This window comes from Lactuca serriola, chromosome 4, assembly GCF_051521515.1.
Source record: "Lactuca serriola cultivar US96UC23 chromosome 4, Lser_US96UC23_V15, whole genome shotgun sequence".
In the NCBI taxonomy this organism is placed as follows: Eukaryota; Viridiplantae; Streptophyta; class Magnoliopsida; order Asterales; family Asteraceae; genus Lactuca; species Lactuca serriola.
The window spans coordinates 10,539,901-10,566,997 of NC_136411.1; the positions used below are offsets into that span (position 1 = coordinate 10,539,901).

Here is a 27,097-nt window from a genome sequence, read left to right on the forward strand (position 1 = left end):
TTGTTAAGAAGGCAATGCTAAGATAAATGAGAAGTTGTATATAAAAAGACAAGTTTACTTTGGAAGGAAATCTAAGTAAATATTAAAACCATTGATTGTTTTTAGTTGAATCTTATATTTGTGAATGATAACCCGTGATGGGATCTACTTCGACCCCATGTCTTCTAATATTACAAACATTCAAGGATTGAGAAAGTGCAGTGGGGAGGAAGATGTTACATGAAACCTCATGGTTGAAGGTACGGGCATCACGAGAAGGTGGTTGCAATGACAAAAAGGGCCACATACGAGTCTTATTCGTTGGATACACCCAAATCGTATGGGACCAACACAACTCATATCAAATCATATCTATACACCAATAGTATACAGTCCCACACTTTTTTGTTGTCTTTTATAATACATCATTAGCATATCAACAAAATGTATTCTTTTATATTCGTATGTCGATAACATATGCCAACTATTCATACTTGAAATACTTGTCTTTGATTTATTGAACATTGAGAGATATCAGTTTTCTTATCGAGTGAAAAAAATAATGATGAATGACTATCATATTATAATCAATCATCTTGATGGGTTAATAGATATATATCTCATATTATATGGAATCCTAAAAGAAAAAGTTTGTATGGTGATATATATATACGCTAGATTACACATAGATGAATGAGAATCACGAAATCTCACACCATAAAGTAAGTACTTTGAAGAGTAAAACAAATGAGAAGGGTACAAATGACTTTTATCTCAATCACGTGAGCTAAAAAGTAGAAAGGTATAGATAGAGAGTGGAGGGAACATGATTTAATTATATAATCTCGTGAATATTCCAAATAACAAATACAAACACGCTTAATAAAACAAAAAAATAATTAACAATAAAGAAAAAAGGCCCCAAAGACCTTTTTTGTATGGTTAGCCCAAATTCAGGCCATTAAGAAGAAAGGCACGTTTTTAGTACCCGCAACCCATCTCTTAAATCAAAAAAGAAAAAGAGAAAAAAAAAAAAAAAGAATTACATGAACACGTGTCACCATCACACGCGTGAACATCACTCCTAAAAAAACGGAAGATGGAAAAAAACCAAAAAAGTCCCCGTTATGTAGGTTAATAGGGACGTTTCCCGCCAAAAAAACACACACATGCACACGTGTGAGAAGACACACTTATAAACCCAAGCATGAATCTTCTCATCTCTCAAACCACTCTCGAAAATCAAATCTGTCTTCTTCAGTTCTTCTTCTTTCTTATAAGTAATCAAAATTAATCTTCAAAAAAATTAAAAAAAAAAGATAGGAGCCTTTCATCATCTTTTCCGCATCACTAGTTCTTGATACACCGATCACTAGAAATCAAAGAATCCAGCAGCTGATGATTCTTGATTTCTATTTTATTTTTACCAAATCTTGTTGTTAGTTAACAAGATATGGTATTTATATATATATAATTATATTATATATAAAAAAAGGTTGTTATCTTCTAGACTCGTAATTGAGTTTTCTTTTAATATCTTGTTGATGTGTGTATGGAAGAGGGGGCCCACAGACGCTCCACCCCTCAATCTTGATTCATTCAACAATGAATGCCACCTTTGAAATCCTGACTCCCACTTTGTACTAAACAAATTTTCTCACACCAAAATATTATGTACCAAACTCCCCTTTCCCTAGGGAATCAGCAAAGCCATATTTATGAATTATGGCAAATGCCCATCTCACCTACTAAAAATAAATTAATAAAATCACTCTTCGTTAACTTTTTCTTATCCAAATTTCCATTCCCATTCTGCCCCCTGTTTTATTTATTTATTTATATTTATATCGGCGTCTCCTTTAAATAGAGCTTCGCTTGTCCTCGTCATCAACCCACGAGCAGTTATTCAATTTCCTCCTTTTATAGGGCGATGAGGATGAGGACGATGAGTCATCTGATGTAGCAGTACAGGTCCGAGTTGTCATGACTCGGACCTGTACTGGTAACATCTTTGAAACTTTAGTCGTTAACCGACTCACTCCTTGTACTAGTCTGTAACAGCTCGTGATCTTTTCCTGAAAATTAAATTTTAAAAAAAAAAAATTAATTAGTCAAAATGGTCAACACAAGTGTTTTGGAGTGCAAAAATGGTAACGTACTAACGTACTTTGCTAAGGCCATCACACCATGATTCAGCATGTTCGGCATTTATGAGAGAGAAGTTAGAAAGATCACTTGCTGCACAAAGTATGGTTGCCGCAGCAATACATGATGGCCAGTACTCAAGTAAACTAGCCTCTGTACAATTATATATAACTTTTTGGTCAACTTTTTTGGTATTTGTAAAATTTAATTGCTCGCATGCATGAATAATAATATTAAAAAAAAAAAGTATGGAGGTTGTTGATTTGTTAATATCAAATACCTACATGCATGCGGGGTATTAATTTATAATTTGTGTTTAAATATTAATTAATTAATTAATACCAAATAGACAAATAGACAAATTAATTAAATACCTTGGATATTTGATAGAATAATTTGGGTGGCTCTTGAGATAAGAAAACCGGTGTACGTCCCGGTTGAATCGATTTTGTGGGCGAAAAATCCAATGAAGCTAAACGGGGTAACGGATCTTAGCCTCCAATCCAAAACACTAAGCACAAGAAATTCCATTCTCCTTATTGTTCTTGGCTCGAAAATATATTTTGCACCTTCGATCTGATTTATAATAATAAATTTAAATTAATTGTGATTGTGATGTTAATTAAAATAAAATTTAAATATAAGTTACCTGAAGATCCACGATGGAAGGAACAAGGGGTTCCTCCATTTTGGCAGCTAAAGACAAGCAAGCCACGGATAGGAGTTGTAAGGGCCACCCATTTGCCTATTGATTATTAAAAAAAAAAATGGAGTTAGAAAACTTTAAAAAAAAAATAATAATGTATAGTTATAACAATAATAGTTGGTGATTAAGTTAATGTAATCAATGTTTTCTTGTGGGACTAGAAGAGACAAAGGGGCACATCCGAATGAAACCCTTTTCCATGGGATAAGGATTTTGTATAATTGTTATTACAGGTGTACTAATAGACAACGAAGCAGTTGAATGCTAAATCGATCTATAATTATTCCATGATAAAGAAGTTTGAAGTAATAAACTCATGTGTGCTTATTTCTTTTTCTCTCTATATATATCTGGAAATTTTGGTTGGTGGATGATAATGAATGTAAAAGGAGTTAGAAATATAAAATCATGTGGGGGCATAGTACGTTTTTTTAAACAGGTAACGCCACATAAAAGATGAAATGAAAAGACAAATCCTGCAAAGTTTTATTGCCTTATGCATTCAATCGGTTTCATTGTGAGTGGAACTAATAGAAAAAAGAAGAAACCAGAATAAATGCACTTCCCAATCAATGGGTTACTTTCTTAAAATAACTGTTTTACTTATAAAACTTTAACTTGATTTGAAAGGCCAATACAACATTAATTACGTTCATACCAAGATTCTTTGGGATCTAGAGAGTTCAATGTTGACTATTTGAATAGTAGTTCTCTTTCATTTTAGGAAAGAAAAAGTAAAATGTAGGAATTTTCAGTAATATATTGTAAATTTGTTCAAGTACAAGAAAGAAGAAAACAAAAAGAGGACCAAAAAAAATTGTGATTGCAGGATGCGGTCCCACTGATTAAATCGACTAGTTCACTTCACATGAATCTCATCTGTTGTAAAGTGTGGTTAAATCAATTTTTTAAAGTAGAATATCCGAGAATCTCTCGTAATTAATCACGTAAACTAGTCACTATTCCTTAATGTTAAATTATAAGGCGTCAATATTTACTTTTGAGAGCGTTGTTAAATTATCCTCGTGTTTTCTAGCCAATGATATATTATTATTATTATTATTATTATTATTTTATATCATTATGATTAAAAGGAAAAACCGAAAAAGTTTCTGAAATGTTGACGGAGACGATGAACGATGGTTGAGAGAAATTTACCACCGGGAAGCCACGGCAATAGATGAATCGATCCAGGTAGTTCACGGCGAGGTACGCTGTCAACGGCTGAAATCCGTAAAAACGTTGCACCTGTAAAAAGTACACAAAAAAACTCGCTGTAACACCGTAGAGAATATCCGAAAATAATCACACGGTACACATATGGCGGCGCCGATCTCACGTAAAACCACGGATGCGACGGACGGTGGATTTTTTTAGGTAAACGCCTTTCGGCGGATCATGTTAACGCCTCCGGCAAGTGGTTTTAAAATTTACGCCTCCGCTTTTCCAGTAGCAATAATCGATGTATTTTTCAAAAAATGTAAACAGCTGGACATGACTTTTAAATGACAATATCAGGCAAATCGCACTGTAGCGATTTATGTAACTAACTTTTCAATCGTGATTTCTGGCAAGGTTTTCGTGTTTTTCATGATACCGAATCCGATAACTTGAAAATCATTCAAATCAAGCACTTAATACGTAGGTGAATGAAGAGAATGAAGATCGGAATCAAGGTTTTCAATATGTACATATATGTATATTACCTTGAGGATCCATGCAACAGATTCTTCTCTAGCAGATGCATCGAGAACTTGAGATTGAAATCTCTCGACGTAATCGATTCCTGGAACGAACTTTCTCTCCTGCTCTATAAACTCCGCGATTGAATCGTCGAAATCGGCACAATACTCGAAATCATAAGAGCACTCCGGTTGATCCTCGCCTGATAATATTCCAGAGTCCTCACCGCAGAGTAAATCGGAGAAGCAGTCAGAGCACGATAATGACATGATGATCGATATTGGTTGCTCATGCTGTTCTGAACATGTTTCCTAAAGAAACGATCGGTTTTCCGGCAGGTTGAGCTTAAAGACGGCCGGATAGTGGTGGCCGGAGAAGACGACTTGATATATCTAGTATGTCAAATAGGAGTGGTTGTGTGAAAGATCTCTCTATTCAAACGCTTCATCTGACTTCCCTACTTATATATCGGGACTCTATACATTGTTTCTGTATAAAGCTACTTATTTTTGTGTGTATTTGTATAATTTTTTTTATCTTATATCTACAACAATAAAATATAAATATTGTTTATGTTTAATCGTTTTCAACTAAATAAATACTTTAAACAATATTATATGGTCGTTGATCATATTAGTTACAAGATAGAATTCACATTCATTTTGGTTATTAAAATATATATATATATATATATATATATATATATATACTAATAAAAGAGTAGTTGTTTTGTCATGTGTCATCATATTAAACCTTTTAATTAATGTGTTGCCACTTGTCAATCTATTATTTTTCCATTTTAAATGTATTAGACATCCTCATTACTGTGATGTTATTTGTCAATACATTTATTCTTTATTTTAAATTTAAATTTAAATTTTCAATTTTATATTATTGTTTTCATTAATTCACAAATAAAAAATGTCTAATATATATTAAAAAATTAATTTTACACATTTATTTAAATCAACGATTATAATTTCACATAACTAATAAAAATATCTCTTAATTAATAATTTATTTAAAATAATTGATTAATAATTTTAAATTTTTACTATAAAATTTTAATTAATTTTATAGCCGTGTTTCCACGGGTTATAAACTAGTATATATATATATATATATATATATATATATATATATATATATATATATATCCCTATTCTAATAAAAGAATAGCTTTAATCTTCTTTTGACATATGTCATCTTATTAGCCATTTTAATTAATGCATATTTTATTCTACTTTTGACATGTGTCACCCTATTAAGCTTCATAATTAATGCATGCCACTTATCAACTTATCAATTCTTAATTTTAAAATTTAAAATTTAAATTTCTCACTCCAATTACATTAAATTAATAACATTAGAATAAAAATTAAAATAAAATTAATACAAATTATAAGGTGATATAATTTCACATGTTTATTTAAATTAACGATTATAATTTTATATAACTAAAAAATATCTCTTAATTAATAATTTATTTACAATAATTGATTAATAATTTTGAGTTGTCACTATAAAAGTTTAATTAATTTTGTAACCGTGGTCCCCACAGGTTATAAACTACTATATATATATATATATATATATATATATATATATATATATATATATACTTTTTAGACGCCCTATAAACACTTTTATTAAAAGTCAACTTATAGTAAATTATTTATAATTTACTTTTTCAAAAAACTATGCAAATTCAACCAATAAAAAAAACCTTAAAAATCAAATAGGGTGTCTAAATAGAAAAATTATGGTGTATTTTTAGCCAACCTCATATATATATATATATATATATATATATATATATATATATATATATATATATATATATATATAAAGTGATTATATAGCTGTCATGTATGTAATGTTAGATATTTGATTAAAAAAACACAATTTTATTTAAATGTTAGCTTCTTTCTATTGTTTTTAAACTCATATTAAAAGATTTGTGATCTCTAAGTATTTTTATTATGCATTTTTAAGGTATTTTAGGGTTTTTTTTTGTTTTCCATATAATATATATATATATATATATATATATATATATATATATATATATATATATATATATATATATGAGAGATATAAAATATACATTACATCCCCACCTAAGAGCATCCACAATGTATGTAGTATAAGAGTCGAATAGGGTGATGACTAAGATTGAATAAGAGCTGAATGGAATATGAGTGATGACATGGACTAGAGTTGAATAGAAGGGTTGAATGATCATTGAATGGTTCAATAGAATAAATAAAGTGATGATTATGATTGAATAGGTGCTTAAAGTGTTATAGGTGGTGTTGTATAAATGCTTAATGAATGATCTAGCAATCCATTGAACTCTATAGAGTTCAACGGATTGTCGATACTCTCATTTTAGGTACTAAACCTCTAAAATATGTCATTTTAACTTAGTAAATATACCATGTTCGATTTTCATTTGTTAAATATATATACCATCCCCATCACATTTCTTTCCTCCATTATCGGTTAATCATCCATGTTTTTTTCTCCATTAACGTTTATTAATTCAACCTACTAAACATTATTGTTTTCCACCATCGTGGAGGTCGAACATAATCAATATTTTTTATTTTCCTATAAAAAAATTATTGCTTCAATTCTGAATCTACAACTTCAAGCGGTAAATCCACCTATTATAACCACCATGCTTCAACCTCAATCTTAAAGAATAGAGGTCACCAAAAGGACTTCTCTTATGTATTTTTTTTTATCATGCCTATCAAATAGATAAAACTAAAAGTATATCGAGAATGTCAAATTTTGCTATGGAGTTTTATGTGTATTTAAATATACAAAAATTTCGTTCATTCATATCCAAATTGGGCAATGACTATTTTAATTATTCTAAAACACACATCTTATATAAAAAAATGTTATAACAACATCATACAAAATATAAATTATTTTTAAACTACATCATTGTCCCACAAAAGGACTTGACCTATAACCATTTGAGTTTAAAAATATAGTGTAAACATTAAATACCGTTAAGTTATGAGTTAATATCATCATATATATATATATATATATATATATATATATATATATATATATATATATATATAGGGTTATGTTATTTTATTAAGAAAGTAATTAATGCATATTACATGTTGAAGATATAATGGATATTAATTATACATTCAACATTTAATATGCATTAATCACTTTCTTAAAATAACTAAAATGATTGGTCCAGAATCAATCATACATGGACACAATAGATAGTGAAAACATTTGAACCTAACTCTCTCTCTCTCTCTCTCTCTCTATATATATATATATATATATATATATATATATATATATATATATATATATATATAAACCTAGCCGATTAATCCCTTGACCCCACTCCACTGCCGAGTTACCGTCGAGCGATTCTAGCAACCTTGATATATATATATATATATCAAGGTTGCTAGAATCGCTCGACGGTAACTCGGCAGTGGAGTGGGGTCAAGGGATTAATCGGCTAGGTGGGGATTTAATCGAGGGATTAATCAGAGATCATTAATTATTAAAATTTAATAAATATAACATTAAGCCTAAGAATATAACATTAATCCTTGAATCATTTTTCTCTAAATATCTTAATAGGAATTGCTATCAGTTATGTGCATTGTCGTTAAACCCTTGCAGGTTATGAAATCCTCAATGTAACTTATCAGACAACCTTAAATAACATCACAATAATGCTAGGCATAGCTGAAACCTAATTGGTTGGTATCTTTTAGTTATCTTTCTTCCACCAAAAGAAGCTACTTGTGTAGAATAACCAGCAACAACAATTCCATTGTTCTTTCACACACGCATGTAATCAAGCACATGGTATGCATTGAGGCTTTGAACATTGTATCGATTCAATAACTATGTTGCTACTTCTTAAACCGAAAATCAATCCATTGGAAGCATATCTTGTTGTCATTTGGACGGATTGATTTGAGATTATTAGGTTCCAGTGGTCTGGAATTGACATCAATACTTTCCAATTTCTCCTAATTCAGATTAGGAGCACCGTATACCAAGCATTTAGGAGCTAGAGGGAGGAACACCAAACCTGCTGAAATCAACCTCATACCTAATCATGCCATAACCATGTTGTAACTATGCTAACCTTCAATCAATTACTAAAATCAGAAAAAAGAGAAAGCAGAAAACTTGTGTGAAAGAACTGAAGATAATCCATATGCATCAACTTCATGTAAAGAATTCAGACCAAAGGTGATGTGTCGTCCGTCGGAGAAGACGAGTCGACACCTTGGAGAAGAAAGCAGTCGTCGATTTCATGTTTCGAGCGATTTTAATTCATAAGAAAGCAGTAAGATTCCCACGCTTCACCGTCGGCATCCCACATCGATGGATTTTGTGAACAAAAAATGATGGTTACAAGTTTGGCATCCCACATCGTTGGTGGGACAAAAATGAAGGCACGCATATCGTATAAATGAGACCTAGGTTCCTTTAAAAAATCAAACTCAGCTACTCCGTGGGATAACTGGTTCTTTTGAGCCCATGGTTAGTTGGATCAATTTTGCCCAATTTGGGGTCTGATTTGGACCGGTTTTGACTGATATTGACCAAGGTCGATTATTTTACCCTCTAACCCTTATTCGTAGGCAGTTGGAGGCCGCCAAGCACTTAGGTACCGATTAATCGGTAGCCTATGCCGATTTTTACAACCATGATATATATAAAAGGTCAAAGTTGAAAAATAATAATGAAAAAATAAATAATTCATTCATATATTTCGCATCAAGTATTATATCAAATAGAAAAATAAATAAGGTCAAAGTTGAATAATAATGACTTCAAAATTGAAAAGTAGACATAAATATGGGATAGAGATAGTATATGGGAAAACTCAATTGAAAATGCATAAACGTTTATAAACCATAAAACCAAGAAAATCAATAGAAATAAATAGAAAAAAAAAATACTTTGAGGTATCTTTTTTTTTTGACTTTATAAGGCTAAAAGTCATAACTTTTTATACCAATTCGTTGAAAAAGAATTTATATTTTTTTAACACACACACACACACATATATATATATATATATATATATATATATATATATATATATATATATATATATATATATAAACCATAAAAATGTATAAAAAATATTTTGAGATATCTAATCTTTTTTTTACTTTACAAACATAAAAATCGCTACTTTTATTTTTATAAAATTGCTGAAAAAAATAAAAAATAAATAATTCACTTTTTTTTTCAACGAATTTGTTCCAAAACCTGCGATTTTTAGCCCTATAAAAAAGATTAGATATCTTAAATTATTTTGTTCTATGTATTACTACTGATTTTCTAGGTTTTAGGGTTTCGAAACCGTTATGTATTTTCTATTGATTTGCCCTTATATATATATATATATATATATATATATATATATATATATATATATATATATATATATATATATATATATAGAGAGAGAGAGAGAGAGAGAGACAATAAAAAAGATTAGATATCTTAAAGTATTTTTTTATTCATTTCTAAGGGTTTTAGGGTTTTTTTTAGGTTTATACATTTTTCATTGATTTTGTTTATATATATATATATATATATATATATATATATATATATATATATATATATATATATATATATATATATAGAGAGAGAGAGAGAGAGAGAGAGATAATAGATACATTTGAAATGACATGTTGGTTATCAAAAACGGTTGCGTAAGGTCTATTTTTTGGGTATGTTTAATTTGATGTGTATAATTAAAATTAAAAGTGAAAAGGAGGGTTTTTTTTTATGGAAGGCAACTTCGCGACGCGACAAAGCCTTGGTCATGGTACGAAGGAAAACGCTTAGGTGCGAAGCGACCATGTTTGGGTCGCGGACACTGCTATTTGTACAAAAACCCCAGTTTCGAGATTTGGATTGTATTTAAAGGATTCTAACATTTAAGGTTCTTTGTTGTCCTCAGCCTCCATCCTTATAACAAAACTCTAGCCTTATATTCATTTCCTTATGTTCTTAAGAATGTGGTGTATTTCTTGGAGTAGAAGGAAGTATTTGGTGTCAAGTGAAACAAAGCCCCGAAGTTTCTATATTTTAGTGACATTCTTAAGCTTTGTAAGTCTTCAAGCGTCCAATCTTTAGGACTCATACATGCTAGATCTTAGTTTTTAGCTTCATTTGGCCCTTGTTGGTCTTGTCTCTTTGGAGTTTGGTAACTTCAAGTCACAAAGGTTGATTGTTATTATTATTATTATTATTTTTGGATATTTTTAGGTTAAATGAGTGCTTATTTATCTTGATCGCTAACAAAATTATATGAAAGATTATGATTGGATCATAATAATTACATGGAAGACTATGATAGGGTTTGTCCCGTTCGCTAAAAATGGTGTATCATATATTACCAACTAGACCAAAAGTAGGGGTGTGCTCCGAAACCGAAAAAAACCGAAACCAAAAAAATCGGATATCAACGGGTCGGTTTTTGGTTTTCATATTTAGAAATCCACGGATAACCGAACCAAACCGTTTGATTATATATATATATATATATATATATATATATATATATATATATATAAAGTAAAAAAAATATTATTTCATTAGTATTGTTTTGATTTTTGATCGATCTACGAGTCTAATAAGCTAAACAAAAATCCATACCGACAACTCCAATTTTGTAATTCTAAATTCATTTGATTTTCTTGTTATTTTTATTATTGTATTTATTATATAAATTATAATATATGATATTTGAACTTAATTATGTTTTTTAAACTTCATTATGTTTTTTTAAACTCTTTGACTTACTAATTTTAAAAAAGAGATAACTAAAATGGAGTTTGTAGTTTCAATTGAATTTAATTTTTTATATTTTACCGGGTACCCGTGAACCGAACTGTGTTTACCCGCTTTCATACGGTTCGGTTCGGTTCGTTTTTTTTGTCAATACGGTTCGGTTTCGGTTAGTGCGCATGAGGTACCCGCCCCGTAGTCACGGTTCAGAATTTTATTACTACCCGAACCGAACCGCCCCGTGAACACCCCTAACAAAAAGCGTTTTTCCGACTTTTATATTTCCACCCCCAGACTTTCCCTTTTAACAAAAACAGCAACTCGAGACCAAAAAAATCCTAACAATTTAAGTTACAGTTTTAACCATTTGAGTCCCTCTTTAGAAATGGACTTTTTTTATGTTAAATAACTATTTACAATTATTTTTATTAATATTTATCTATTTTATTTATTTATTTATTTATTATTTTCGTAATTATTAATTAATCACTTTAAATTTACATAATGCCTTTTTTAGTTAATTCATTTACACAACATTAAAAAATTATCTTTAATTATATAATTATTCATATTATTTATTATACTATTTTTCTAAATAAATAAACATTACATTATTCACTAAACACATTAACTTAAAAAAATCATCTATGTAACACCTAATGTTAAGTTTGAACTAGATGATATATGTCAACACCAGCTATTTCTTAATGTGTCAATATATTCTCAAAAGCTTACCAACATCTCTATTTCGCGAGTTAGGTTAAATTTAAATGTCCGGGCCACTCGTTTAATAAAACCTTAAAAGAATATTAGGGAACGTATATATTATGTAAGATCTTTTAGATATGTTAGCCTATCTTGTATAACATGTAAGATCTTTTATTAATATTTTATTTAATCTAATTCATAAAAGATATCAAAAAAAAAAAAAAAAGATTTCAAAAAATGGAAACAAACCAACGTTGTCTTTTGTACTGCTTAAGTTTACATTTGTAAGGAGTTAAAAGTAAAACCATAATTTATGTACCTTTGTATAGTTTTTTCTCTTTTTATATTTTTCCTTAACGCTTTCGCAAGATATAAATATATTGAAATAACATTTATGAGGGAAAACTATAAATTATTTGCGCTTAGTTTCTTGAGTCTTGACTGACAGGGTTGACCAGTCAAAACTGACATTTGGTTTGGATCCAGCAAGGAAATCGAGAAATGTGAAAGATATAGAGATTAAAGCCAGACGGGGACTCACTGACGAAGTCACACCCCTCGCAGGCTCCCCTACGCCCCATTCCTACCTTGTTTTAATTTCTATATTGGTTTTTCTATTTTAATTTGAAACATTTTATATATGAACATAACAAATTTAATTCTTATGTTTTTAGAATGACTTACACGTACATAATAGTTTAATACCCTATTTTTAGATCTATATTTTTCGTGGAACATCTACTTTTAATTTTTAGTTAAAAGGCATCTATCCATCAATCTTTAGGCCAAAGTCTTTTGGTAAAAAAAAAAAATTACTAAATTCCTAAGAAATTTTTTATATATTTGGTCACATAATCGATTTGATAATTATATATTTTTTATTCAATTAAGTCCAAAAAATTGATAATTGTTTGCAATTTGACTATTTTAGCCTGTAAGTCGATCACCAACAAAATATAAAAACTTTTTCGCATATATGATCAAAATATAAACCATTTTTATAGTATTTCTTTATAATAAATTATATTATTTTATATTGATCTTATGATTTTTTTCTTCTATTTAATGTAAAATATTATAATATGTTAGATATGAATATTATAAAAATAATTAATTTTTAGAAGAAAAAACATAATAGATATTTTCACCCGGACAAAAAAATATCATAAAATCAATATAATATAATTCAATCCCTTAGACAAAAAAATATGCCGAGATAATAAAATAATATTTACAAAAATTAAAAATAGGGTAAATTATACACATGGTCCTTATGGTTTGAGGAACTTGAATGCTTAGTCCCTAGGCATTCTTTTTAACTCGAAGGATCCATAGTTTTGAAATTTATAACCCGCTTGGTCCCTGTGTTATATAGGTGTCAATTTTTTCCGTTAAAACACCCCACCTGCAAGGTACACAAAGGTATTTTTGTATTTATAACATGGAAGAGTCTTACCGCCATCTTGTACACGAAGGGTTGATCATTTCTTAGTATTCCATATCTCAATCCAAAAAACCCGCATACAAATTTAACACACTTAATCAGATAAAACCCTAATCGACACCTGTTCTCTCTACAATGCAATGGTGGTGTGGCGTATTGATGCAAAGATGGTCGGAATCGATATTGGTTGTTGTTACTGTAAGTAGTCATTGATTCTCAAGCTATTATTTGCTATGACTTTGATTTTGTTGAAACGTAAAGTGGGTTATTTTACAAAGGGACATCCAACAATCTTTTCCATTCGATTACACCATGTGGAGAGTTCACCAAATTTTCTAGAAGAAAGTACATTAAAGGAAAACATTGTTATGTGGACTTACTCGACATCGATACTTTCTCAGTGCATGACATTGATGAAATGATAGAACTGTTGGATTAGTGTCTAAGTCCATAACTATTTTGGTATGTACTTGACCCGATTATGAGCATGGTCCTCTTGGGTTGCCTTCACCATAGCAATATGTAGGATGAATTAAGGAGAGAGAGGTTTAAATATGATTTATTAATATATTATGAGAATAATATATTAAAGGAGAAATCATATTGTTTAATTAATATTAGTCAATAATTAATTATGAATTAATTTTGTGGCTAAAAGAGATTAATTAAACTTAGGGGACTGGACTGCAATTATTGGATAATTGTGTTATTGGGCTAAAGAATGCTAAAGGAATAAGGGGTGAACGAAATTATGATGGAAGCCCATCATATTTTCGTCCATGGCCTTATCCAGAAAGTTCCATGGGCTGCTTAGAGTTTAAGTTGTCCATTAGGGTTTTGACTGAAACCCTAGCAGCCCACACAAGTATATAAAGGACCCCTTAGGCTCCCAAAACGTGGACAACTGATTCTCTAGGGTTTCTAGTCGTTTTTGGGCAGCCCCCTTTCTTCTCCTCTTCATCCAAGTTGTATATGGTGTTTGTGACTCCATTAGAGGCGCATCACTTGAGGCACTAAGCTTTCTAAGGCCAATCCAAGCAAGGAATTGATTGTTATTGCTATATAACAATCAAAGGTAATTCTATAAACCCTAATTCAGTTTATAATATGTTAGATCTAAGTTTATTAATCTTGGATTCAAAGCATGTACAATAGAGGAACCTAGATCCAAGCATTAGGGTTTGTATGAGCACATATGATTGTTTCTTATGAATAAAACCCATCAGTGGTATCAGAGCCTTGATTGGTTTCAGTTGTATGTGATGCTTAACTGTTTTGTTTGCTGAAAAACGAATTTTTGGCCTCTGCCCGACCTGACTCGGCGAGTCAGTGGATGAACTCGGCGAGTCTGTCTGACTCGGCGAGTCCAGGGGTCAGACAGAGGGATTTTTGGGTTTTGGCTGCTGTTTTGACTTGGACTTGATGCTTAATTTGTTTTATGAAGTTAAAATCCGAATTTTATCTTAATTAAGTGTTTATCCATGCCAAAACAATAGATAATTTCAAATCTTTTAAATATTGGTTGTTTATGTGATAAATATGGATTATTTAAAGTTATTTGGTAATTATCTAATGACTAAAATAAGATTAGGTCAAATATAGATAATTATGAAATTAATTGTTTAATTTATGTTATTTGTTATTTGATCCCTTATGTTTTGAAAAGTCTCAAAACTTGCCCTCAAGTTTTGGGATTTAAAAGTTGATTAAAAGTTTAATTTTGAAATGTTAAATTCTAAAACCCTAGTAATTTGAAAAAGTTCAAATCTCACCCTTATGGTTTTATTAATTAATTGACATATATAATTAAAGGTGATTTAATAAATCCATAAAGTTTTGGTTTACATTTAATTAAATTAAAAGTATAATTTACTAAATTAAACCACCTAGTATTTTAAAAGTGTAAAATACACCCTATACTATATATAACATTAAAAGTCTAATATTATATATGTATGAGTAATCAGTCAGTCTTACCGTTAGTAGGCCTCATTCACGAAGCTGGTCTATAAGGGGTGTTTAAGGAAATTGCCTATAAAATGGCGATTGAATGGGTATCCACTCTTACCCACCGCACTCTTGACTAGTGGAGGGTCGTTAGCCGAACGGGTAGGATAGGACAGAAACCTTCCATTATAAGTATAATGAAGTACAAAGTAACTAAATGCTTTTTCAAATTCCCAAATCATAGTTACTTTAGGAAAAATTTGAAATTGTATGCTAATCCATAGAATTACACTTCGTACCCCTGTCAAACGTTAGTGGAGCGTGTGTGGTTAACCGGCACACTAATTTGGGGATGACATTGGTAGCGAAGGGTGACTCGATGTTTGTCATAGATCAATGGAGCGTGTGTGGCTAACCGGCACATTAATTAGGTGATAGTAGCATTGGGTGCACCACGTGATTCGTATGGTTATTCACACCTTGTTTGTGATCCTCGACATCCCAGTCACAAATAGTAGGGCATAATCGAGATTAAACATGCCATTGAAAAGTTCAATGAATCTCAAAAGATCTAGGAGTTTCAATTCATTTAAAACTTAATATTCCTTTTCGTTTTTCATGGTGGAAATTGGTAAATCGTCATTTACCTACCTTCAAATATTTTGCAACTAGATTACGGCATCCCTTTTCTAGGTTGTAGAATATTGTGTTGGATCCTAGCTTGATTTTTCATTTGGGTGTTACATCAAGAATTCTAATCAACATAACTTGAATTTTCTCCCGTTTTGTAGATGTCTGAATCTTACAATGGTCTTCCTAAATCCTTTGGAACAAGCTTTCCAAATGAAGATGACGTTCCGAGATACGATCAAGGAAATGAGAGTCATGCTTCACTTCCTCCACCTCCTCCAATCGTTCTCCCTGACCCACAAGTTCAAAGGCTTGAAAAGTTCAAGCTCACTCAAGCCCTTTTGGCAAGTAAACACGAAGATGGGAAACCTGTGTGTGCACACGTCTTAGAGATGAAGTCACACATTGATAGGTTAAGCATGTTGGGTGTCGAGATTTCAAGCAAGTTGGCTGCTGACTGGGTTCTTCAGTCACTTCCTGAATCATACAGTGAGTTCGTTAGAGAGTACTATATGATGGATCACGACGTGACCCTCATTAATCTCACCTATTTGCTTATAGCTGCTGAATCAACAATGATTTGGCGTGCTGGTCAAGCAAACTTGTCTGGTGAATCAAACTCCCAAACTTCAATGGACACTGGCAACATTGGAAGTGCAGAAAGAACTAAGTCTGTGATTGTCCGATGTGCCGTGCCAAAGGAGTCCATTTGCTTTTATTGCCAAGAGAAGGGGCATTAGAGACGAAGCTGCCCTAACTACCTGAGAGATCTAAGAGACGGGAGAGTCAAGACGTATGGCTCTACTTCAGGTAAAATCCATTATCTAACTCTTTTGAGTTCCTATTCTAGATTCTTAATACATGATGTGATAAGATTACATTTTGATGTTTTGTAGGATCGAAGAAAGGAGAGGAAGCTTGAGAAAAAGAAGTGAGCTGAATCTAATCATGAAGAAATGGATTTCGATCGCATTACTTGAAGAATGGATTCTTGAGCTACTACTTGGAGTTAGAATAGATTGTTAAGAAATATGTAATAACATAGTTTTTCAATTGAATTGCATTGTAAGGACAAATTTTTTTTCCGCAATAAAATGAATTTTGATTTTATCTTATTTATCCTTGCAATGGCATGTATGAAAAAAAATTGATGTTTGAAGGTTTCTATTATTAGCAATAATAGATTTGATTCTTAATTATGTTATTTGTGGAAATGTCAAAAGTTTACCAAATAGGGAGAGTTTCTCATCGCCCAAGTTTCAATTGGACAGAAACTTGGAATCATGCAATGTGTATTGTATGATGAATGAAAAACTTTCACATTTGGGAAACTTAGACTAATTCTTCGACAAAGTGTCAATTAAAGGACTAGGAGATCAAGTACACTAGGTTGTGCGTTGATCAAGTCCACCACAAGAGTGACAAAGATATTCGTCATGATTTACTAAAGTTTAGTAAATATGATTATACTTATAAGATTAAGTATAATTCTAAGTTGATTGAAAGAGTTACAATGAATAGTAGAACGAATAAAGAAGAATCAAGTAGGCAGAAAGATAAAAGTTTCTCTATTCTAAGAAGAAGGGAGAGTACCTTTTATTGTGTTTTATGATAAGTCTTTATGATTAAGAACCATGTCTCAATTGATCCTCTAAGTGAGTCTTAGTGCAATTGCATGTCTAAGAAGAGGAATCGAGAATTGTAGAAATGGTTAAATCAAGAAATCAATCATACTTCGTTCCAATATCAAGTCTTAGAGTCATACTCCAAGATTGTGACATTGAGTGACAAGTCTTAAGTATGTTTATAACACTCATCAAATGTGGAATTTGGAAAAGTTTTCTTATTCTTGCACATTAGTAATTGGTAAGTTGTGATGTCTTGGATAAGACAAAGACCAACTAGGAACAATTTGTGAAGTGTTTTGTCTTGATAAGAACTACACTAACTCTTGAATATTTGCTTTGTCAAGAAATGTTTCTTGACAAGAGAATCTTATATGTCAAGGAGTCAGTGGGAGTCTTAATGGTCTTGAAAGGTTTCAAGAACAAATCAAGAATATACCTTATCGATCATCACTAGCACACGACTTGAGGTTTGCAACCTATCGTGCTGACATTATTTTGTTTTTGTGCCATTCTAATTGAGTTAATTGCGTATGTGAGTTCTATGAGTTCTCAGTTGAATGCATACTAGAGCCTTAGTCGATGGAAAGTACATTGATATGTAAGGACAAGTTACTAAACTACTTGGAAGACATGGTGGGCACTCGTGTTACCATAAGGCAAGAATTCAAGATTAAGAAAGTTCAGTCCATATGAGTTTGGATTTGTCGCAAACCTTGGTTTTGGCAAATTCACATGGATAGGAACTCATACACCATAAAATCTAAGTGTCATAAGATTCCCTCCTTCATGAAAATGACTGTGAGGAAATGCTTTCACTAAAAGAGATTTTAAGAAGATAGTGATTGTGAAAATTGTATTCTCAAAATTCGATTATGGTTACGGCATCCCTTTCCATAGTTCGAATTATGAGATTTGGCAATTAGTTTCAACATTTGGAACTTAGTAACATAAGTTCTGAATTATTTAAACACACATATGAGCTATCTAAGACAAAGGTGTATAAGGTTAAGAAGCCTAGATAAAGGCTTATCGAAGCATCTGGTATTAGAAATATGAATTTCAGAAATTCAATAGGCATTGTTTTCTGAAAGTTCATTTGTTTTCTGAATACATGTCAAAGCTAGTGGGAGCATAAGTGTTATGTTTATATGATAATAATCATCATGATAGTGGGAGCATAAGTGTTATGCTTGTATGATTATTATGGAGAGTATTGCAAGTTAGCAATATTAATTATAGAAAAACAAAGATTCAATTTGCAAAGTTGCATGGGTTGAAAAGTTGTTTTAATATAATTAAAGGAGAGAATATTATACTTCGTTTCAAAAATCTAAAGCTTATATTGAGAAATTTTAATATCTTCAATCAAAGGATACAGTGTGTGTTCTTAAAATTCGATTATGATTACGGCATCCTTCTTCATAGTTCGAATTGTGAGAACATGACACATTAAATATTATGGCAAAAGATTGGTAAAGTATCATATCTTTATGTAAGACATTATGCATCGTGTCCCATATGCTTTGCGTATAGGATCGATTGTAAATGCTATAATATTTTACAATTCTAAAATTTTCTAAATGTCTAGCGCATTAAGAGGGAAAAAGGACTAGAATTGGTTTTGACTAAAATAATTAAACAACTATCAAAGGATGATCCAAAGTTCGCTGAGGATTGGTCGCTTGTGAGTAGTTGGAAGTATGGTATTGGATGGACCATATCGACATCATTATGAATAGATAAGATTTTGTTAAGAATGAGTTGTCATATGGCAAATGTGGAAATGTTTCCATATTAGGAGTTGGATATTGAGATTCTATGCCTAGATTAGAAACTTTTATGCAGGAAGGATGTTCAAATGAATGTACTTTGAATGTGAGACTTCACGTCTATGGAATTGTCTTGTAACAATGTCCGATAGAGTACTTCATAATTTCATTAGCCAAGTCTTGGTGACTTTTGTGCTATGACTTTATGAAAGGATCGTTGCATAAGATGTTAGAATCTAGCATATTCTAATAGTAGCAAAGAACCTTGTGTTCTTACACTAATGATAAGGATTGAGAATTGTGAAATGAGCATCATTGAAAAGGTTTTTCAATTTATCTATTTCACAAAGTAAGGACCATAGGAAACATAGTGTGCATGCTTCATGCATGGGACAACTATTGTTGTAATTTAAGTAATAAGTTGATTTTCTGAAACAGTAAACGATAATAATGAGTAATCAATATGGTGGTTAAATAGAAGTGTTTTATTTACTCTCACAAGTTTGAGGCCATATAGGATTAAGTATTATTGTTATGTTTCAATTTGCATGTTTTGACTTCCATAATAACTAGGTTATTCAAACATCCACAGTCGGTCATACGTTGGGAGTAGGTATGAATAAAGACTGTCATGAATCTGTCTGTAGATTGTCTGAAGTGTTTAGACATAGCACAAGTTTGCTGCAGAGTTCATGAGTGCTTTGATAAGATTAGAGTATTGGATTAAACCCACGCTCACTTGGATCACTTCATAGATTTATCACGAGTGATTAGTGAGACGATAATGTTGTATATTCTTGAAACCGAGACATGTGAGTTGTTATTTGTTGGTCGGTTGCACATTGATAATAAGTAAACACACCAGTAACTTGGTGTTATAAAACTTATTGTTGTGTGTGATTCGATCAGTAAATGCAAGCGAGCATTTGAGTCGAAGTTTATCCATTCCTTTTACCCAAAGTGGGATAAAAGCGATATATGTGGGCCTCTCGATGATTTAGTGATGACACCTAAGCGCTTGGCCAAGCCGGGACTAAGTTGATGTGTTCAATTGTAGTCTGTTATCAGTCGTCATAAATCGGAAGTCGGGAAACAGTATAGAGAGAATGATTAAAATTCATGTCTTTTGTCTATACGATATCTTGAGAATGGAGGAATATATAATCCCTTATCTAGAGGACACGCTATCTGATAAGATCAGAGTTGACAGCGGCTTCTGAAAGCTACGATTGCTGATCAGGTTCTGAAGTCATACGGAAAATAGTTATTAGACTTATCCAAGTGGGAGACTGTTGGATTAGTGTCTAAGTCCATAACTATTTTGGTATGTACTTGACCCGATTATGAGCATGGTCCTTTTGGGTTGCCTTCACCATAGCAATATGTAGGATGAATTAAGGAGAGAGAGGTTTAAATATGATTTATTAATATATTATGAGAATAATATATTAAAGGAGAAATCATATTGTTTAATTAATATTAGTCAATAATTAATTATGAATTAATTTTGTGGCTAAAAGAGATTAATTAAACTTAGGGGACTGGACTGCAATTATTGGATAATTGAGTTATTGGGCTAAGGAATGCTAAAGGAATAAGGGGTGAATGAAATTATGATGGAAGCCCATCATATTTTTGTCCATGGCCTTATCCAGAAAGTTCCATGGGCTGCTTAGAGTTTAAGCTGTCCATTAGGGTTTTGACTGAAACCCTAGTAGCCCACACAAGTATATAAAGGACCCCTTAGGCTCCCAAAACGTGGACAACTGATTCTCTAGGGTTTCTAGTCGTTTTTGGGCAGCCCCCTTTCTTCTCCTCTTCATCCAAGTTGTATATGGTGTTTGTGACTCCATTAGAGGTGCAACACTCGAGGCACTAAGCTTTCTAAGGCCAATCCAAGCAAGGAATTGATTGTTATTGCTATATAAAAATCAAAGGTAATTCTATAAACCCTAATTCAGTTTATAATATGTTAGATCTAAGTTTATTAATCTTGGATTCAAAGCATGTACAATAGAGGAACCTAGATCCAAGAATTAGGGTTTGTATGAGCACATATGATTGTTTCTTATGAATAAAACCCATCAAGAACAACTAGGCTACGTTGATGAAGGTAAACCTTTGTACTATAACTTCAGACGGACTTTTTCATATTTAGATTCTGGGTTATTTGCTTTGGGTAACTATCAAGATGTTCGTCATTTGGGAATCTTCATTTCCAAGCATAAGTTGATTGAAGTCTATATTGAGCATTGTACAACCCAATTGCATACGTACACAATGTCCCCAAATCAATCAAAATCCGGTTAGAGGAACTTATTGAACCATCAACATGTTCTCGTAGGCTTTTCTTAGATTGGTATGATAACGGGGACAAAAATGTTGTTGTTAGTGCTACTAATGTACAAGTATTAACTACTACACATGATAAAGGGACCAACATAGCGGACATAACTGGAAATGATAATGGACATCACTGGTAATGATAATGGACATGACTGGTAATGATAATGAGGACAATAACATTTAGGAAACCAACATTAGGGACATAAATGTTAATGATAGCAAGGATGGAAATCCATGTGTTGAATTTGAAAATGGGACAAGTTTGAGAACATAAATGGAGTTGAAGTTGGGGATGATAGTGTTGGGTTTTATGTACTACAACACTCCTATGGTGCATATAAAACCCTAATGCTTTAGATCTAAGTTTTCTCTAGTTATACATGCAACAAAAATTATCTAAAGCATGAAACCTATAACTAGCATACAACATAGATATTTGAAACATAAAAACTAGTCAAAAGAATACCTCTTAGTTGTAGCATGTAGAATTTGGCATTTCAAGAGCTTAGCACCCCAAGTGTGATGCCTCAAATGGTTCACAAAACACTATGAACAAATGGAGGAATTTGAGAGAGAGGTTAAAAGCACACAAAACGGCTAGAGTTTTCTGGTGGTGCTAGGGGTTACTTTTATAGTGTGGAATTCCTAGAGTTTCAACTTGTAAACCCTAATCCACTTCTTTGGGCCTTTAATCCAATAATCCATATGATAAGCCATTTGGACTAAATCTTCATGGTCTCCACAAAGATTTATCCCACATGATCAACATAGATTATTAGCCCAAAGTATAAGTATCACTGATTTACTTAATCAGTCCCTGTTAATTTTAATTAGTCTCTTTTGATCACTAAATTAATTCTTGATCAATACTAATTAGATAATATGATTTCTCAATTAACATATTATAATTATAATATCTTAATAAATCACAAATAACTTCTTTCTTAAATATCGGTCATATCAAATTGTTCCAGTGAATGCAACCCAAAATGGACCATGCTACTATCAGGTCAAGTACGTACCAATTATAGTTATGAGATTAGACACCTAATCCAATAGTCTCCCACTTGGATAATTCTAATAACTATTATTGCAATCATGAATCCAAAATCCGATTAGCATTCGTAGCTCTCAAAAGTCGTTGTCAACTCTGATCAATAATGCATCAGTTAGATAAGGGATCAAATATTCCTCAATTCAAAATATCATATAGACATGAGACATGGATTATAATGATTCTCTATGTCCATGTGTTGTTTCCCGATTTCTGATTTATGACGCCTGACTAATTGAACAAATCAAATCAGTCTAGGCTTGACCAAACGCTTAGGGGTGTCATCACTAAATCATCGAGGGGCCCACATATATCACTTTTATCCCTCTTAGGGTAAAAGGAATGGATAAACTTCAACTCATATGCTTTCTCTATTTAATCATCAACTCACACACACCAATACGTTTATAACACCAAGTTACTGGTACGTTTACATATCATCAATGTGCAACCGACTTGTAAACTGCAACTATATGTCTCCGTTTCAAGATTATATGATATTATTGTCTCACAATCACTCGTGATGAAATCCATGAAGTGATTCAGATGAGTGTGGGTTTAATCCAGTACTCAAATCTTATTACAAGAGTACTCATGAACACTGCAACAAACTTTGCTATGTCTAAACACTTTAGAAAATCTATAGACGAATTCATGACAGTCTTACCTCATTACCTACTTCCAAAGTAAGATTGGTTGTGGATGTTTGAATAATCTTATTATTCGGGAAGTCAAAACATGCAAAGTGAAACACAAGAATAATCTAATCCAATATGGTTTCAAAACTTTTGAGTATAAATAAAACACTTATTATTTAGTTACCATATTGACTATACATTATTCATTGCATAATGTTTCAATTAATCAACTTAATACTTGAATTAAAATAATAGTTATCCCATGCTCCAAGCATGCACACTATGTTTGCATATGGTCCTTTCTTTGTGAAATAGACACATTTTCAATGAAACTCATTTCACAACTCAAAATCTTTATCATAAATGTAAGATTGTAAACTATCATGCAATGATTCCTTTTGTAATATCGAGGTACAAAAGTCATAGAGACTTTGCCAACGATATTACAAAGTATTCCTTTGGAGATTGATAACAAAACAATTCCAAGGAAGCAAAGTATCAAATTCAAAGTACATTCCTTTGAACATCCCTCTTTCACAAATAGATTCTTAATATCCATCTACCATTATGGAAACATTTCCATATATTCCATATGACAACTCATTATAAATAGAATCCTGTCTATTCATAATAATGTCAATATGGTCCATCCATTACTATACTTCCAACTACAAACGATCAATCCATAGCGAACCTTAGATCGTCCTTGACAGTTGTTTAATAACTTCAGTCATATCTGATTCTAGTCCTCTTAATGCCCTAGGCATAAGGAAAATTAGAACATGTGAATATTATAGCACATGCAATCGATCCTATACCCGAAGCATGTAGGACACGATTCATAATGTCTTACATAACGACATGATACTTGGCTGGTTTTTTGCTATAATATTTCCATATATAGAATTTCCAATGTTGAATCACTTCAACATGGTATTCATATATGCTCATGACTAAGCTTAATTTCAATCTAAACTTTTAGATTCGAAATGAAGTATAAGTATCTTCTCCCTTACTTATAGCAAAACAACTTTTTAAAATTTGCAACTTTGCAAAATTCTTAACCTTTGTTTCCTATAACCAGTATTGCTAACTTGCAACACTTCACATAATAATCATGCTCCCACTATCATGATAATTATATTCCTACTAGCATACCACTTATGATCCCACTAGCTTTGACATGTATCCAGAAATCAGCTGGACTTCTAGAAATCAATACTTATTGACTTTCATACCAAAGTTCAGATTTTTGATACGAGACGCTTCGATAAGCCTTTATTTAAGCTCATACACCTTTTATTAGAAAGGTCATATGTGTGTCTAAACTATTTCAGAACTTACAACAATAAGTCCTGAATGTTCAAACTATTTGCCATTTCTCACAATTCGATCTATGAAGAGGGATGCCGTAATCATAATTGAATTTGAGAACGCAATTAACAAAACTGCTATCTCTCTACTTAGTGAAAGTGTTTCCTCACAATCATTTTCATGAATTTGAGAGAAAAGTTTCTCACTTAGATTTTATGGTGTATGTGTTCTTATCCATGTGAAAATGTCATTTCTAACCATTATCACAAGACAAGGTCGATGATAAAATCAAACTAATATGGACTGAACTTAATCAATCTTAATTTCTTGCCACTTGGCAGCATAAGGGCTTACCATGTCTTCCAAGTTGTTGAGAGATCACCTTTACTGATAAATGAACTTTCACTGATCAAGGTGCTTTACCTTATGCAAACAATTGAGAACTCATAGAACTCACATGCATAGTCAACTTTAACTTCAATGACACACAAACAAGAATATGTCAACACGATAGGTTACAAACCTCAATTCTTGTGCTGGTGATAAACGATAGGTTTATTCTTGATTAGTTCCTGAAGATTTTCAAGGTCTTTACGACTCCCACTGACCTCTTGACATATAAGATTCTCTTGTCAAGAACCATTCATTGACAAACAAATATCCAAGAGTTAGTGCGAATTCTTATCAAGAATGAAACTTCATATAATTGGTCTCAGTTGGTCTTTGTGTTATCCAAGACATCACAACTACCAATTTCATAGTCATAAGGATGATCATATAACATGATACTAAAGTATTATCCTTTCCTTTCAGATTGGAGAAACTTCTATCTTTCTGCCTAATTGATTCTTCTTATTTGTTCTGCTATACATTGAAACTTTTCAATGATTCAGAATTATACTTAATCTTGTAAGCATAATCATATTTAATAAAATTTTAGTAAATCATGACGAATAGCCTTATTGTTCCTTGTGGTGGACCCGCCAGTGCACAACAAATTGTACTAGATCCCCTAGTTATTCACTTGAATCACATCTATATGTGAACAAAGAATTAGTCTTAAATTCTGAAAGATGAAGGTTCTCATTCATCATACATTACAAGTTGCATGATTTCAAGTTTCTGTCCAACTGAAACTTTGGTGATGAGAATCTTTCCTTAATTGGTAAATTTAGACACTTCCAAAAACGAAAGAATCAAATCCATTTTCCAACATTGCTAGAATATACATAAACATTAATTTTCATAAATGCCATTGCAAGGAAATATAAGATAAAATCAAAAAATTTCTTTATTTATAAAATGCGGAAAACCTTTCCTTACAATGCAAGTACATATGAAAACTATGTTTCTAAATATTCCTAAGCGATCTATCATAACTCCTAAGCAGCAGCTCAAAATTCTGATCATCGAATCATGCGATCTAAATCCATCTCTTCGCGATCAGTCTCAACATGCTTTTCCTTTAAGCTTCCTTTCATCGATCCTACAAAACATCAAAATGTGATCTCATCACATCATGTATGAAGAATCTACAAATAGGAACTTAATAGAGACAAATAGTGGACTTATCTGAAGCAGAGTCATACTTTTTGACCTTTCCTTTCCTTTCAAGTAGATACAGTAGCTTCGCATCCAATGCCCATTCTCTTGGAAATAAAAGAAAACAGATTCTTTTGGAATGGCACACGGGACAATCTCAGACTTAGTATTTCCCTTTCCATTGGGAAGTGAAGACTTTTCTGGACTTCCAAGGTTTCCATTGTCAATGTCCATGGAAGTTTGGGAAACAGATCTTCCAATCAAATTTGCTTTACCAGTGCGTCAAATCATTGTTGATTCAGCAGCAATTAGCAAATATGTAAGATCAATAAGGGTCACGTCGTGATCTATCATATAGTATTCTTTAACAAATTGACCATACGACTCGGGGAGTGACTAAAGAACTAGGTCAACAACCAACTTCCTCGGGAAAACGACACCCAACATTCCCAACTTGTCAATATGCAACTTCATCTCCAAGACGTGAGCATATACAATCTTTCCATCTTCATGTTTGCTTGCCAATAGGGTTTGAGTGACCTTGAACTTTTCAAGTCGACGAACATGTGGGCCAGGGAGAATTATTGGAGGAGGTGGAGGAAGTGAAGTATGATTTCTGGGAACATCATCTTTATGAGGAAAGCTTTTTCCAAAAGATTCGGGAAGACCATAGTTGTCAGAACTAGACATCTACAAGGGAGAAATTCAAGTTAAGTTGATTTAAGTCCTTAATATAACA

The 27,097-nt window shown here is 31.9% G+C and overlaps 1 protein-coding gene across 1 annotated transcript; it reads right to left on the reverse strand.

Annotated features, from left to right (window-relative positions):
• Positions 1–795: 795 nt before the first annotated feature.
• Positions 796–4,963, reverse strand: CYCD1;1 (CYCLIN D1;1). The gene is made up of 6 exons (XM_079038193.1): positions 4,537–4,963; positions 3,989–4,078; positions 2,774–2,869; positions 2,499–2,700; positions 2,147–2,277; positions 796–2,054 (listed from the first exon to the last, which is right to left on the reverse strand). Exons 1-6 carry the CDS (start codon positions 4,780–4,782, stop codon positions 1,839–1,841), a joined length of 981 nt encoding a protein of 326 aa, XP_078894319.1. The 5' UTR covers positions 4,783–4,963; the 3' UTR covers positions 796–1,838.
• Positions 4,964–27,097: the final 22,134 nt, after the last annotated feature.